The sequence below is a fragment of the Bufo bufo genome, chromosome 2, assembly GCF_905171765.1.
Source record: "Bufo bufo chromosome 2, aBufBuf1.1, whole genome shotgun sequence".
In the NCBI taxonomy this organism is placed as follows: Eukaryota; Metazoa; Chordata; class Amphibia; order Anura; family Bufonidae; genus Bufo; species Bufo bufo.
Genome location: NC_053390.1, coordinates 22,051,793 through 22,066,683, shown reverse-complemented (window position 1 = coordinate 22,066,683; position 14,891 = coordinate 22,051,793). Strand labels below are relative to the sequence as shown.

The window sequence follows — 14,891 nt, the reverse complement described above, 5'->3', positions numbered from 1 at the left end:
GTCTTGTCCGCGGTTCCCTCCAGTACCTCGTTCATTGGGAGGGTTATGGTCCTGAGGAGAGGATGTGGGTCCCAGTGACGGACATTAAGGCCTCTCGTCTCATCAGGGCTTTCCATAGGTCCCATCCTGAGAAGGTGGGCCCTGAGTGTCCGGAGTCCACTCCTAGAGGGAGGGGTACTGTCACAACCAGACAGCTGAGAAGCTCTGACAGGAGCCGTCCAGATCCTCCTCCTTGAGTTTCTTTGTTTTGATTTCTGTTACTCACCTCGTTAGTCTATCTCAGCTGTCATGCAGTCGCACTGATCACTTCCCTTTAAATTCCTCCCCATAAGGCAGTTGTGTGCGGCTGATACAACTTCCTGGAATGTGTGTGCATGCTGTTCACAGCTCCCAGTTCCCAGTCCACAGTCGTCTGCAGATAAGTTCTGTTTATGTATTTATGATTTTCTGTTGTCTGGATCCAGGTGACCCTGACTCCCTCCGTGTCTGTGTAGGGAGCCGGTGGTCGTGTCCCCTCACTATTGTAGGGCCTTCAGGTTTAAGATAGCCGAGGTACGTGGATATGCGCCCATTCACCTTTGGGGTGGTCGCATAGGCTGAGCAATAAGGGAGAGCGGCAGGTCGATTGCAGGGGTCTCCCTTTTTGTTCCTTAGTTGTGGATCCAGTGAGTCATCGTTTGTATTGTATCATCTTGTTTCCTGTACACCATCCGTGACACCGGCATGCTCAACCTGCGGCCCTCCAGCTGTTGCAAAACTACAACTCCCAGCATGCCCGAACAGCTTACAGCCATCAGCCTACAGCAGGGCATGCTGGGAGTTGTAGTTTTACAACAGCTGGAGGGCCGCAGGTTGAGCATCCCTGTCTTATAGCATTTTCCCAAATTTCAAAAAATAATTTCTTCTGATCTAATGAATTTTACAATTTAAATGCCTTACAAAACATCAAAACTGTTCTTATGTTTAGCAAAACCTGATTTATCTGCAAAACATTTCCCACATTCTGAACATGAATAGGGCTTTTCTCCTGTGTGATAAATCTCATGGGAAAAAAAGTTCTGATTTTTGGTTAAAACTTTTCCCACATTCTAAGCATGCATACGGCTTCTCTCCTGTGTGAATTCTCTCATGTTTAACAAGACTTGATTTATAGCTAAAGCATTTCTCACATTATGAACATGAATACAGCTTCACTTCTGTGTGCATTCTCTTATGTCTAATAAGATATGATTTATTTTTGAAAGATTTTACACATTCTGAACAAAAATATGGCTTCTCTCCTGTGTGAAGTCTCTCATGTGTAACTAGATTGATTTATCTGCAAAACATTTCTCACATTCTAAACATGAATGTGGTTTCTCTCCAGTGTGAATTCTCTCAGCTACAACACTTGATTTATTTGTAAAGCATTTTCCACATTCTGAGCATTAATACGGCTTCACTCCTGAGTGAATTCTCTTATGTCTAGTAAGATTTGATTTATGTATAAAAGATATCTCACATTCTGAACAAGAATATGGCTTCTCTCCTGTGTGAAGTCTCTCATGTCTAACTAGATTTGTTTTACGTGCAAAACATTTTCCACATTCTGAGCATGAATATGGCTTCACTCCTGTGTGAATTCTGTTATGTCTAGTAAGATGTGATTTAAGTATAAAAGATTTCCCACATTCTGAACAAGAATATGGCTTCTCTCCTGTGTGAATTTTCTCATGTGTAACTAGATTTGATTTATCTGAAAAACATTTCTCACATTCTAAGCATGCATATGGCTTCTCTCCTGTGTGAATTCTTTCATGTTTAGCAAGACTTGATTTATCTGCAAAACATTTCTCACATTCTGAACATGAATATGGTTTCTCCCCTGTATGAATCCTCTCATGTATAACAAGATATGATTTATCTACAAAAAATTTCCCACATTCTGAACATGAATATGGCTTCTCTCGTGTGTGACGTATTTTATGGTAAGCAAGTTCAAATTTTTGTGCAAAACATTTCCCACATTCTGAACATGAGTATGTCTTCTCTACTGTGTGATTTCTCTCATGTTGAACAAGAATTGATTTAGAGCCAAAGTATTTCCCACATTCTGAACACGAATATGGCTTCTTTCCTCTATGACTACTCTCTTGTTTAACAAGACTTGATTTATCCGTAAAATAGTTCTCACATTCTAAACATGAATGGTGCTTCTCCACACTGTGAATTCTTCTGTGTGTAGTTCTGTGACTTGATCTCTTTGTAAACTCTTTACCGGGCTGGAGCGCTTTTTGACCTGCACTTCCGGTAACAATCTGTGATTGGTTAACAGAAGGTTCCTCATGATTAGGGGGATTATGTGATATATCTGTAATAGGAAGTCCTGAAAGTACATTAAGATTAACATGGTTGCCTCCTGAAGAGTGCTGCATGAGATCTTCATGTTCTACTTTATAATTTGGTCTTAGCAAGAAGTTTCCTTTAAAATCTTTACTGGAATTATCTGCAGAGATAATAATTGGAATTTGTGATTTTTTTTTTGTTAAATCATTTTGAGTAGACAAACTTATAACATTCCTATTAGGCCGGAATTTGATCAAGCAAAAACTAAAAGGTTTACAATACATCTTTCATTTTAATTCATTTCTGGCTTAGGTTTGAAACACTGCATATGTCATTTCAGCCTTGCACAGCTTTCTATAGGACTGCCTGACAATGTTCAGGATTCTGGTCCACTTCTGGGTACCACTTATTACACAAATATAGCTTAAGGAGACTTTAATACTGATGACCTATCCTGAGGATCCTCAATATGTCTGTCTATATACATCTTCATATTCCTCCCTATTTACACATTCTTATATCCCCTAGTTCTATACATTGATATTATTACCACCTTCTGTGCCGGCATACATACATAATTCCTCTGGGTAGCCATTTTGTATGCTTCTGGCCTATGTAAAAGAACAGTGAACTCTCATCTTCCTGAAGCCTGGGTCAAGTATGATATAGATGGACACTTTTATTACCACTACTCTGTGAGGCCGGCTATAAAAGGTCATAAAGGCTATACCAGGCCCAGCTCATCTTGTCCTATAAGATAAAGATCAGCTCGCTGTCAAGCCTGGCTGGAGCGTGACGTCATTAATTTCCAGGTCTGGTTTGAGGAGAGCTAATAGCCCTTAATTAGCTCTGGGCATAAAACCAGTCCACTTTCATATTTCAGTTATGAATCAACTTATGCCCTTTCTGACACCAGATCCAGGCTCTACAGAGTATTGTGATTAATTGGGTATCAAATATGACCAGAGGATGTGATTCTGTAGCTCACCTATGGGTGGTAGAAGAACTACAGGTCCCAGCATTACCGTGTGTGGTCTCATTCTGTATGTAAATAAATAAGGATCGCAAATATGTATTCTGTATAAAAATATGCCGATGTATCAGGGAGATACGGGCTTAAGTATAATCCTCATTGTAGGAACTGAACTTTGAGGGGGTCATAAAACAATCCCTAGGCTTCACAGTCACTCTGTTGCCATTGGCTGACAGGAGTAAGTCTCCTGCCCATGGGAGAGTTGATAAAGATCCGTGCACAAGGACAGAGAGAGAGACCCATGGAACATCACCAGACACTTAATTGGACATTGACAGCATATCCCTGTATCAGAAGAACTTTGAGGGTCTCCCCTGATACATACTGAACGGGGTTTGCAAGGATTCAAAAAGGACATATGAACGACCATCTGAAACCCTCCTGAGAAACTAAGTATTCCTTCATCTTTTTCCCTTTCATTTGAACTGTCGTGATTATTTATATTGTTATTATTATTCTGTAGATTTATAGTCATTTTCATTAGATTTGTATGCACTGCTTTTTACCTCTTATTAAAGATTATAAAATCTAAATGGCCAAGTCTTCCATATTCTAAGCTGCTGAACAACGTACCTTGCCTTTGAAGAGACGTTACCAGGTAGTTAGTTAAATTGCATTTAGGAATTGTAGCTGGGGGTGATTGACTGCGGTTGGTCAGTAAGTGATATCCGGTTCATCCACTGATCTGTGTGATAGTGAATGACCCGGATAGTCGGCTCGTGGACCGGGAACCCACGTGGTGGCAGTTACCAAAGTGTAGTGGGGGGGTGTTAGCCGAATGGTAATACCCCGGTCACGTGAGGTCTCTGTGTGTGCGCAGACTCCGTCACAGACCACTACGTCAGAGCTGTGGGATCCGGACCGATCGGATTCATAGTTCGTGACATTTTCTGGTGGCAGCGGTGGGATTCTGTATGCTTAGAATATTAGTGCATGAAGTTATGTCCATAACTCTGTACTAAAGGATTGAAAAATTCTGGAAGACGAAGCACAGTGCATTAGTTTTGATTGAATAATAATTCACGACAGTACCCTCCCCTCTCTCTTGTTTTCTGTCCTATCTTTTATTTGGCAATAATGTCCGAATCCGTGAATTATGACGCCATGAGCGTGTCTGATATCACAGCTCTGTGTGAGCACAAAGGCCTCCAAGTATATGGGAAAAATAAGACTGTCCTTATCCAGGAGTTATGTGCACAGAGGAGTCAAGAGTCATCCCTGCAGGATTCAGAGAATGAAGGACACTCAGGGGCCCCTGAGCCAGGTGACCCCTTCCAGAATGAGGATGATGAACTGGGAGGAGGACAGCCTGCTGGGGCTTGCAGTCCTCTAGCTGGACATAACTCTGTCTCTATGCCATCCCAAAATGGTCTGGACCAACTAATGCTCAGTAACCGGAATTATATTTTCGGCTGCTGGAGGCACGTCGGGCAGAGCGCCAGGCTGAGCGCGAGTCTGCAGAACGAGAACGGGAAGCTGTCCGCAGGCATGAACTGGACATGGCCCGAGTACAGCTTCAGGGGTCCGACCGGCATGCTACATCCACAGGCCCATCCCTGATGGTCAAGCCAAAACTGCCTGTGATGGAGTCTGAGAACTGTGACATTGATCTTTTCCTGCATGCTTTTGAAACCTCATGCCAGCAGTACCAGGTACCAGAGCCGCAGTGGGCGGGACATCTAATGTCCGCACTGAAGGGCAAAGCTATGGAGGCCCTGGTCGGACTACCATTAGCAGAGCGTACTAGTTACACGGTCATCAAAAAGGCTATTCTGGTCAAGTACCAGCTGACTCCAGAGACTTACCGTTTACGGTTCCGGTCCCTGCGGAGAGGGCCCGGAGATACTTTTACGGACCATCTGGGCAAGTTGCAGACCACCTTCCAACAGTGGTCTGATCCCCTCACAGAGGACACCAAGCAGTCCCTGGCGGATCTGATGGTCCGAGAACAGTTTGTCTCCAATTGCCCCACAGATGTGCAAAAATATGTATGTGAGCACAAGCCGAAGAGTGCGCGAGAGGCGGCCGAGCTAGCCGATGAATACGTCGCCATGCCCAGCACTCGGGCATTCAAAGACACTCTGTCCCGCCTGGGAGGAACCTCTTCATCTGCTTCTTCCTCCCGGCCAGCTTTGTCGGTTCCGGTCCAGCGACCCTTTCACAGGCCTGCACAAAGACCCGAAGGAGTCAAGCCAGCACCGACAGATGTGCGCAAATGCTATGCGTGCGGCAAGCCAGGACACCTCAGCCACTCGTGCCCGGAGAAGAAGACAGCACCCCCTGGCAAGCTTGCCCGCAACCCATCATCTGTGCTGTTGGTGAATGGAGCTGCAAGACACACCGCAGACAACCTACAGTCGGTTACTGTGGGCAACCGGTGCACCACAGGCTTCCGCGATACAGGAGCCGAAGTCACACTAGTTCGGCCTGAACTAGTGGATGACGCAGACCTTATTCCCGGCAAAAGCCTCACCATCACGGGAGTTGGGGGGGGTGAGCCCTAATGTTCCCCTAGCTCGTGTTTTCCTTGATTGGGGGGCTGGGAGTGGAGTAAGGGAGGTGGGAGTCTCTGCGGAGATCCCCACAAATGTTTTATTAGGCACTGACCTAGGACGATTGGTCTCGTGCTACGTGCCCCCTGGTAGCATACAGGACTCACCCGTCCCTATGGAGGTCCCTGGACATACCGAGGTACTGTGCAAGGATGTTTGTGTAACATCCGATAACCTTGGGGATGGACCGTGGGAGGTGGGAGGTGGGGTGTGTGGGAGCAGTTCTCCTACGACAGGAGATGTAGAGGGGATGGCGGGTGTATGTACACAGGTAGCTGACATGTGTTTAACTGATTCAAGTTGTGCAAATGTTAAATGTGATGACATTATTGTGCCTGTGTTGCCCGTCACTCGCAGGGCTGCAAAAGCCGCAGCGGAACGCTCCATTGGGGAAGAGCAAGTGGAAGTGTCCCCTTCCACTGGTTCGGACCCCGTGGACTTAACCGCGTCAGAGCCTCAGCCACTGTCCCTGTTCGCCACAGGACAGCTGACTGGGACTTGTAGTGCCGCCTTTGGGCAGGCCCTGCGAGATGACCCTACCTTGGAGCAGCTAAGAGGGTTAGCTGCTAGCCCTCACACTGAGGGAGACAAATACCGAGTGTGTTGGGACAATGGGAAACTGTATAAGGAGGACATCTCCCACAGTGACAGTGGGGTGGGGCCACTCAAGAGGCAGCTCATTGTACCTGTGCAGTTCAGGGAACAATTACTGCAAGTGGCTCATGAGATCCCCTTAGCTGGTCACCTGGGAATAACCAAAACAAAGTCCCGGGTGATGCAGAATTTTTTCTGGCCTGGCCTCGGGGCAGATGTCGCCAAGTACTGCAGGTCCTGCGACACCTGTCAGCGAGTTGGCAAAGCAGGAGACCGTCACCGAGCTCCATTGAATCCCTTACCGATAATTGATGAACCCTTCAGGAGGGTGGCCGTGGACATCATTGGTCCACTGGCCATCCCCAGCAGTTCGGGTAAACGGTTCATATTAACCCTGGTGGATTACGCGACGCGCTACCCAGAAGCAGTGGCGTTATCCTCCATTAGGGCGGACAAGGTTGCGGACGCCCTGCTGGGGATCTTCACGAGAGTGGGGTTCCCAGCTGAGCTTCTCAGCGACCAAGGACCTCAGTTCATGTCTGAACTAATGCAGGGGCTCTGTAGGAAAATACAGGTGAACCATATCGTAGCCAGCCCTTACCACCCACAAACAAACGGCCTCTGTGAGCGCTTCAACGGGACGTTGAAGCAGATGCTGAAGACGTTCGTGGAGGCGCAAGGGACGGACTGGGAACGATATCTACCTCACCTGCTATTTGCCTACAGAAAGGTTCCCCAGGAGTCAACCGGGTTTTCGCCCTTCGAAATCCTGTATGGTCGACGAGTAAGAGGTCCCCTAGACCTAATCAGAGAGTCTTGGGAAGGCAAGGTTGCCGGAACGGAAGTATCTGTAGTAGACTATGTCCTCAGGTTCCGAGACAAAATGGAGTCGCTTGTAGGTCTGGTACAGGAGAATATGGTGCAGGCCCAAAGCAAACAGAAGCAGTGGTATAACCGCACTGCCCGAGAGAGAATCTACCAGGAGGGGCAGAAGGTCTATGTCCTGCTGCCGATGTGGCAAAACAAACTGCAAGCTGCATGGGAAGGGCCGTACCCCATTGTCAAACGTCTGAGTAAGGTAAATTATGTGGTGGGCCTTGGAGAGGGAGGTAGAAGACAGAAGACGTTTCACGTCAACATGCTCAAGGAGCATCACGAGAGAACGCCACATGTTATGCCGGTTTGCAGCCTGCCCGAAAGGGAGGAGGCCGACCCCCTACTAGATCTGCTAGCTGACACTCGAGAGTTGGAGGTGGACTTAACCCTCAACCCTCAACTCTCGTCCCAGCAGAGATCTCAGCTCTTAGAAGTGTTGACGGCTCACCGTGACACTTTTACAGGGAAACCCGGGAGAACACACCTTGCAGTCCATCATGTGGACACAGGTACACATGCTCCCACAAAGCAGTCCGCCTACCGAGTCTCAATGGAGGTCCAGGCAGACCTCAGGAGGGAGATCGAGGAGATGAAGCAGCTCGGGGTCATTCAGAAATCCCACAGCGCTTGGGCCTCACCGGTGGTTCTGGTCAGACAACCAGGTTCTGTGTGGATTATCGGAAACTGAATGCCATCACAACCTCGGATGCTTACCCCATGCCCAGGATTGATGAACTGTTAGATAAGTTGGCAGGAGCCAGCTACCTGACAATCATGGACCTGAGCAGGGGGTATTGGCAGATTCCCCTGACCTCGGAGGCTCAGGAGAAGTCGGCCTTCATCACCCCTTTCGGCTTACACGAATTTACTGTAATGCCGTTTGGGATGAAGAATGCACCAGCCACCTTTCAAAGGCTTGTGAATGACTTGCTGGAAGGACTAGAAGAATGTGCTGTCGCCTATTTAGACGACATTGCCGTGTATAGCCCCACGTGGAAGGAGCACCTGGTGCACCTGTCGCAAGTACTGGACAAACTTGCTGCGGCTGGACTAACTGTTAAGCCTAGCAAGTGCCAGCTGGGCATGAATGAGGTCACTTACTTAGGCCACAGAGTAGGAGGAGGCACACTGAGGCCTGAAATAGAGAAGGTGGAAGCCATTACGAGATGGCCAACACCTCTCACCAAGAAACAGGTCATGTCTTTCTTGGGAACGGCCGGGTACTATAGGAAGTTCATCCCGAACTATAGCGCCCTGGCCAAGCCTCTGACAGACTTGACCAAGAAGAAGCTGCCCAGGATGGTGTCATGGACGCCAGAATGCGAGCAAGGCTTCCAGGCCCTGAAGGATGCACTAGCCAGTTCTCCTGTGCTTCAGTCCCCAGATTTCACTCGGAAGTTTGTGGTCCACACGGATGCTTCCGCCTTTGGTCTGGGTGCAGTCCTGAGTCAGGTGAACCAGGCCGGGGAGGAGCATCCTGTACTATACCTGAGCCGTAAGTTACTGGCCAGGGAGACCAGCTACTCCACAATAGAGAAGAAGTGTTTAGCTATTGTGTGGTCCCTGCAAAAGCTACAACACTACCTGTATGGACGCAATTTCACAGTGATCACCGATCACAATCCCCTCAGCTGGTTGGCACGTCTCGCAGGAGACAATGCGAAACTGCTGAGATGGAGCCTGATTTTGCAGCAGTACAACTTCACCGTGCAGCACAGAAAAGGTAGTTTACATGGAAATGCCGACGGGTTGTCGCGGCAGGGAGAATCGGCCGGAGACGGCTGGGTTGCTGTAGAATAGGCTTGTGGCCATTTCCCCAGGCAACCTTTTAAAAGAGGGAGGTGTGCCGGCATACATACATAATTCCTCTGGGTAGCCATTTTGTATGCTTCTGGCCTATGTAAAAGAACAGTGAACTCTCATCTTCCTGAAGCCTGGGTCAAGTATGATATGGATGGACACTTTTATTACCACTACTCTGTGAGGCCGGCTATAAAAGGTCATAAAGGCTATACCAGGCCCAGCTCATCTTGTCCTATAAGATAAAGATCAGCTCGCTGTCAAGCCTGGCTGGAGCGTGACGTCATTAATTTCCAGGTCTGGTTTGAGGAGAGCTAATAGCCCTTAATTAGCTCTGGGCATAAAACCAGTCCACTTTCATATTTCAGTTATGAATCAACTTATGCCTTTTCTGACACCAGATCCAGGCTCTACAGAGTATTGTGATTAATTGGGTATCAAATATGACCAGAGGATGTGATTCTGTAGCTCACCTATGGGTGGTAGAAGAACTACAGGTCCCAGCATTACCGTGTGTGGTCTCATTCTGTATGTAAATAAATAAGGATCGCAAATATGTATTCTGTATAAAAATATGCCGATGTATCAGGGAGATACGGGCTTAAGTATAATCCTCATTGTAGGAACTGAACTTTGAGGGGGTCATAAAACAATCCCTAGGCTTCACAGTCACTCTGTTGCCATTGGCTGACAGGAGTAAGTCTCCTGCCCATGGGAGAGTTGATAAAGATCCGTGCACAAGGACAGAGAGAGAGACCCATGGAACATCACCCGACACTTAATTGGACATTGACAGCATATCCCTGTATCAGAAGAACTTTGAGGGTCTCCCCTGATACATACTGAACGGGGTTTGCAAGGATTCAAAAAGGACATATGAACGACCATCTGAAACCCTCCAGAGAAACTAAGTATTCTTTCATCTTTTTCCCTTTCATTTGAACTGTCGTGATTATTTATATTGTTATTATTATTCTGTAGATTTATAGTCATTTTCATTAGATTTGTATGCACTGCTTTTTACCTCTTATTAAAGATTATAAAATCTAAATGGCCAAGTCTTCCATATTCTAAGCTGCTGAACAACGTACCTTGCCTTTGAAGAGACGTTACCAGGTAGTTAGTTAAATTGCATTTAGGAATTGTAGCTGGGGCTGATTGACTGCGGTTGGTCAGTAAGTGATATCCGGTTCATCCACTGATCTGTGTGATAGTGAATGACCCGGATAGTCGGCTCGTGGACCGGGAACCCACGTGGTGGCAGTTACCAAAGTGTAGTGGGGGGGTGTTAGCCGGATGGTAATACCCCGGTCACGTGAGGTCTCTGTGTGTGCGCAGACTCCGTCACAGACCACTACGTCAGAGCTGTGGGATCCGGACCGATCGGATTCATAGTTTGTGACACCTTCTGCCCTTCATTTCATTCTCTTTTTTTTTTGCTGTATAAAAGAGACACTTTGTCCCCCAAAAGTGTGAGAAAAATGTCACTATGACCTGATCTGGAGATGACCGATGCTGAACAAGTCAGCACCTGTCTCCTCCTAGGTCAGGCAGGGGACACCAGTGTTTTGGTTCCACTGCCAACGCTGCTATTGGCTGGAACAACGCTCCAGCCAATGGCAGCGCTATAGCTGCACAGGAAGAGGCTGAACTTCCCTGCATGCAGCCATTCTAGCTGGTGACTGCATACCGAGAGGTTCTTCTGTGCCTTTCTGTGCTGCTTGTGGCTTGCTGGAACTTGTGGTGTACACCACTGCGATTTTAACACCTTCCCTGCTGAAAAGAAGAAGAACATCTGGAATTGTTGCACAGATAAATTTTTTTCATTTGCAGCTGTTCCAGATCCCTAAACCAACCTCTGTCCCTGTCCCTTCCCGCCCCTAGTCCTACAGGCGCCATTTGGTCTGTGCACTTTTTTTGGTCTTTTATATATATATATTTTACTATTTTCCAGCTCTGCACCACTTTTTCTGCATGCGAGCTGTGACCACCAAGTGCTGTTCAGTGCGTACCTGCTCGATCAGCACCTGGGGATTATTTGTGCTGATTCTTTTGCCAATTTTTATTTTTTTTGGGGTTAATAAAAAAGAACTTGTAGTTAGGGCTTTATATAAATAGAGTTTATATATATATATATATATATATATATATATATATATATATACACACACACACACACACACACATACAGGCAGGTCCATAAATATTGGGACATCGACACAATTCTAAGATTTTTGGCTCTATACATCATCACAAGCGATTTGAACTGAAACAAACAGGATGTGCTTTACCTGCAGACTGTCAGCTTTAATTTGAGGGCATTTACATCCAAATCAGGTGAACGGTGTAGGAATTACAACAGTTTGCATATGTGCCTCCCACTTGTTAAGGGACCAAAAGTAAGGGGACAATTGGCTTCTCAACTGTTCCATGGCCAGGTGTGTGTTATTCCCTCATTATCCCACTTACAATGAGGAGATAAAAAGACCAGAGTTCATTTCAAGTGTGACATTTGCATTTGGAATCTGTTGCTGTCAACTCTCAAGATGAGATCCAAAGAGCTGTCCTTATCAGTGAAGCAAGCCATCATTAGGCTGAAAAAACGAAACAAACCCATCAGAGAAATAGCAAAAACATTAGGCGTGGCCAAAACAACTGTTTGGAACATTCTTAAAAAGAAGGACCGCACTGGTGAGCTCAGCAACACCAAAAGACCTGGAAGACCACGGAAAACAACTGTGGTGGATGACCGAAGAATTATTTCCCTGTTAAGGAAAACACCCTTCACAACAGTTGGCCAGATCAAGAACACTCTCCAGGAGGTAGGTGTATGTGTGTCAAAGTCAACAATCAAGAGAAGACTTCACCAGAGTGAATACAGAGCGTTCAGCACAAGATGTAAACCATTGGTGAGCCTCAAAAACAGGAAGGCCAGATTAGAGTTTGCCAAACGACATCTAAAAAAAGCCTTCACAGTTCTGGAACAACATCCTATGGACAGATGAGACCAAGATCAACTTGTACCAGAGTGATGGGAATAGAAGAGTATGGAGAACGAAAGGAACTGCTCATGATCCTAAGCATACCACCTCATCAGTGAAGCATGGTGGTGGTAGTGTCTTGACGTGGGCATGTATGGCTGCCAATGGAACTGGTTCTCCTGTATTTTTTGAGGATGTGACTGCTGACAAAAGCAGCAGGATGAATTCTGAAGTTTTTCGGGCAATATTATCTGCTCATATTCAGCCAAATGCTTCAGAACTCATTGGACGGCGCTTTACAGTACAGCTGGACAATGACCCAAAGCATACTGCAAAAGCAACCAAAGAGTTTTTTAAGGGAAAGAAGTGGAATGTTATGCAATGGCCAAGTCAATCACCTGACCTGAATCCGATTGAGCATGCATTTCACTTGCTGAAGACAAAACTGAAGGGAAAATGCCCCAAGAACAAACAGGAACTGAAGACAGTTGCAGTAGTGGCCTGGCAGAGCATCCCCAGGGATGAAACCCAGCGTCTGGTGATGTCTATGCGCTCCAGACTTCAGGCTGTAATTGACTGCAAAGGATTTGTAACCAAGTCTTAAAAAGGGAAAGTTTGATTTATGATTATTATTAAGTACCATTACTTTTGGTCCCTTAACAAGTGGGAGGCACATATGCAAACTGTTGTAATTCCTACACCATTCACCTGATTTGGGTGTAAATACCCTCAATTAAATCCGACAGTCTGCAGTTACAGCACATATTGTTCGTTTCATTTCAAATCCATTGTGGTGGTGTATAGAGCCAAAAATGTTAGAATTGTGTTGATGTCCCAATATTTATGGACCTGACTGTATATACTGTATTTTTTGCCCCATAAGACGCTCCCCCCCCCCCCCAAAAGTGTGTGTGTGGGGGGGGGGGGGGAAATGCCCCTGCGTCTTATGGGGCGGATGCTGCCATTTTACATCGCAGTCTGCGATGCTGCAGTATCGCAGCCCACAATGTATCAGCGAGGAGGAAATGGAGTCCGGGAACTTGCAGCGGGGCCCAGTGCAGTCACTGTACTCTTACACCGGGCACCGCCGCTCACAGCAGTATTTCTAAACAGTAATCCTTAACCTCTTAATAACTTTAACTAAAGTTATGCTCTCCCCTGTATCAGCACTTACTAACAAGCATCCGTAGCAGGCAGAGCGGCTGGCAGCGTAACGCCACTCACTGACGTCGCGCACCTGCTCCGCCTGCCTTATTCATAAAGTAGTGAGCGGCGGGGCCCGGTGTATTGGGGGAAACTGTTATGGGGGGACTGCGGATGACACATACAGTTGCAAGAAAAAGTATGTGAACCCTTTGGAATTACTTGAATTTCTGCACAAATTGGTCGCAAAATGTGATCTGATCTTCATCTAAGTCACAACAATAGACAATCACAGTCTGCTTAAACTAATAACACACAAATAATTAAATGCTACCATGTTTTTATTGAACACACCATGTAAACATTCACAGTGCAGGTGGAAAAAGTATGTGAACCCCTAGACTAATGACATCTCCAAGAGCTAATTGGACTGAGGTGTCAGCCAACTGGAGTCCAATCAATGAGAGGAGATTGGAGGTGTTGGTTACAGCTGCCCTGCCCTATAAAAAACACACACCAGTTCTGGGTTTGCTTTTCACAAGGAGCATTGCCTGATGTGAATGATGTCTCACACAAAAGAGCTCTCAGAAGACCTACAATTAAGAATTGTTGACTTGTATAAAGCTGGAAAGGGTTATAAAAGTATCTCCAAAAGCCTTGCTGTTCATCAGTCCACGGTAAGTCTCTGGCATATGCTAACATCCCTGTTAGCGAATCTACGATACGTAAAACACTAAACAAGAATGGATTTCATGGGAGGATACCACAGAGGAAGCCACTGCTTTCAAAAAAAAACATTGCTGCACGTTTACAGTTTGCACAAGAGCACCTGGATGTTCCACAGCAGTACTAGCAAAATATTCTGTGGACAGATGAAACCAAAGTTGAGTTGTTTGGAAGAAAAACACACAACACTATGTGTGGAGAAAAAGAGGCACAGCACACCAACATCAAAACCTCATCCCAACTGTGAAGTATGGTGGTGGGGGCATTATTGTTTGGGGCTGCTTTGCTGCGTCAGTGCCTGGACGGATTGCTATCAAAGAAAAAATTAATTCCCAAGTTTATCAAGACATTTTGCAGGAGAACTTAAGGCCATCTGTCCACCAGCTGAAGCTCAACAGAAGATGGGTGTTGCAACAGGACAACGACCCAGAGCATAGAAGTAAATCAACAACAGAATGGCTTAAACAGAAGAAAATACACCTTCTGGAGTGGCCCAGTCACAGTCCTGACCTCAACCCGATTGAGATGCTGTGGCATGACCTCAAGAAAGAGATTCACACCAGATATCCCAAGAATATTGCTGAACTGAAACAGTTCTGTAAAGAGGATTGGTCAAGAATTACTCCTGACCGTTGTGCACGTCTGATCTGCAGGAAACGTTCAGTTGAAGTTTTTGCTGCCAAAGGAGGTTCAACCAGTTATTAAATCCAAGGGTTCACATACTTTTTCCACCTGCATTGTGAATGTTTACATGGTGTGTTCAATAAAAACATGGTAACATTTAATTATTAGTGTGTTATTAGTTTAAGCAGACTGTGATTGTCTATTGTTGTGACTTAGATGAAGATCAGATCACATTTT

At 46.1% G+C, this 14,891-nt stretch overlaps 1 protein-coding gene across 1 annotated transcript in view; it reads right to left on the bottom strand.

Annotated features, from left to right (window-relative positions):
- Positions 1–1,201: 1,201 nt before the first annotated feature.
- Positions 1,202–14,891, bottom strand: part of LOC120991159 (gastrula zinc finger protein XlCGF17.1-like) — a 31,041-nt gene continuing 17,351 nt past the window's right edge. The window contains exon 2 of the mRNA XM_040420069.1: positions 1,202–2,485. Coding sequence (XP_040276003.1) covers positions 1,428–2,485 — 1,058 coding nt within the window. The 3' untranslated portion in view covers positions 1,202–1,427. The remainder of the gene's footprint in view (positions 2,486–14,891) is intronic.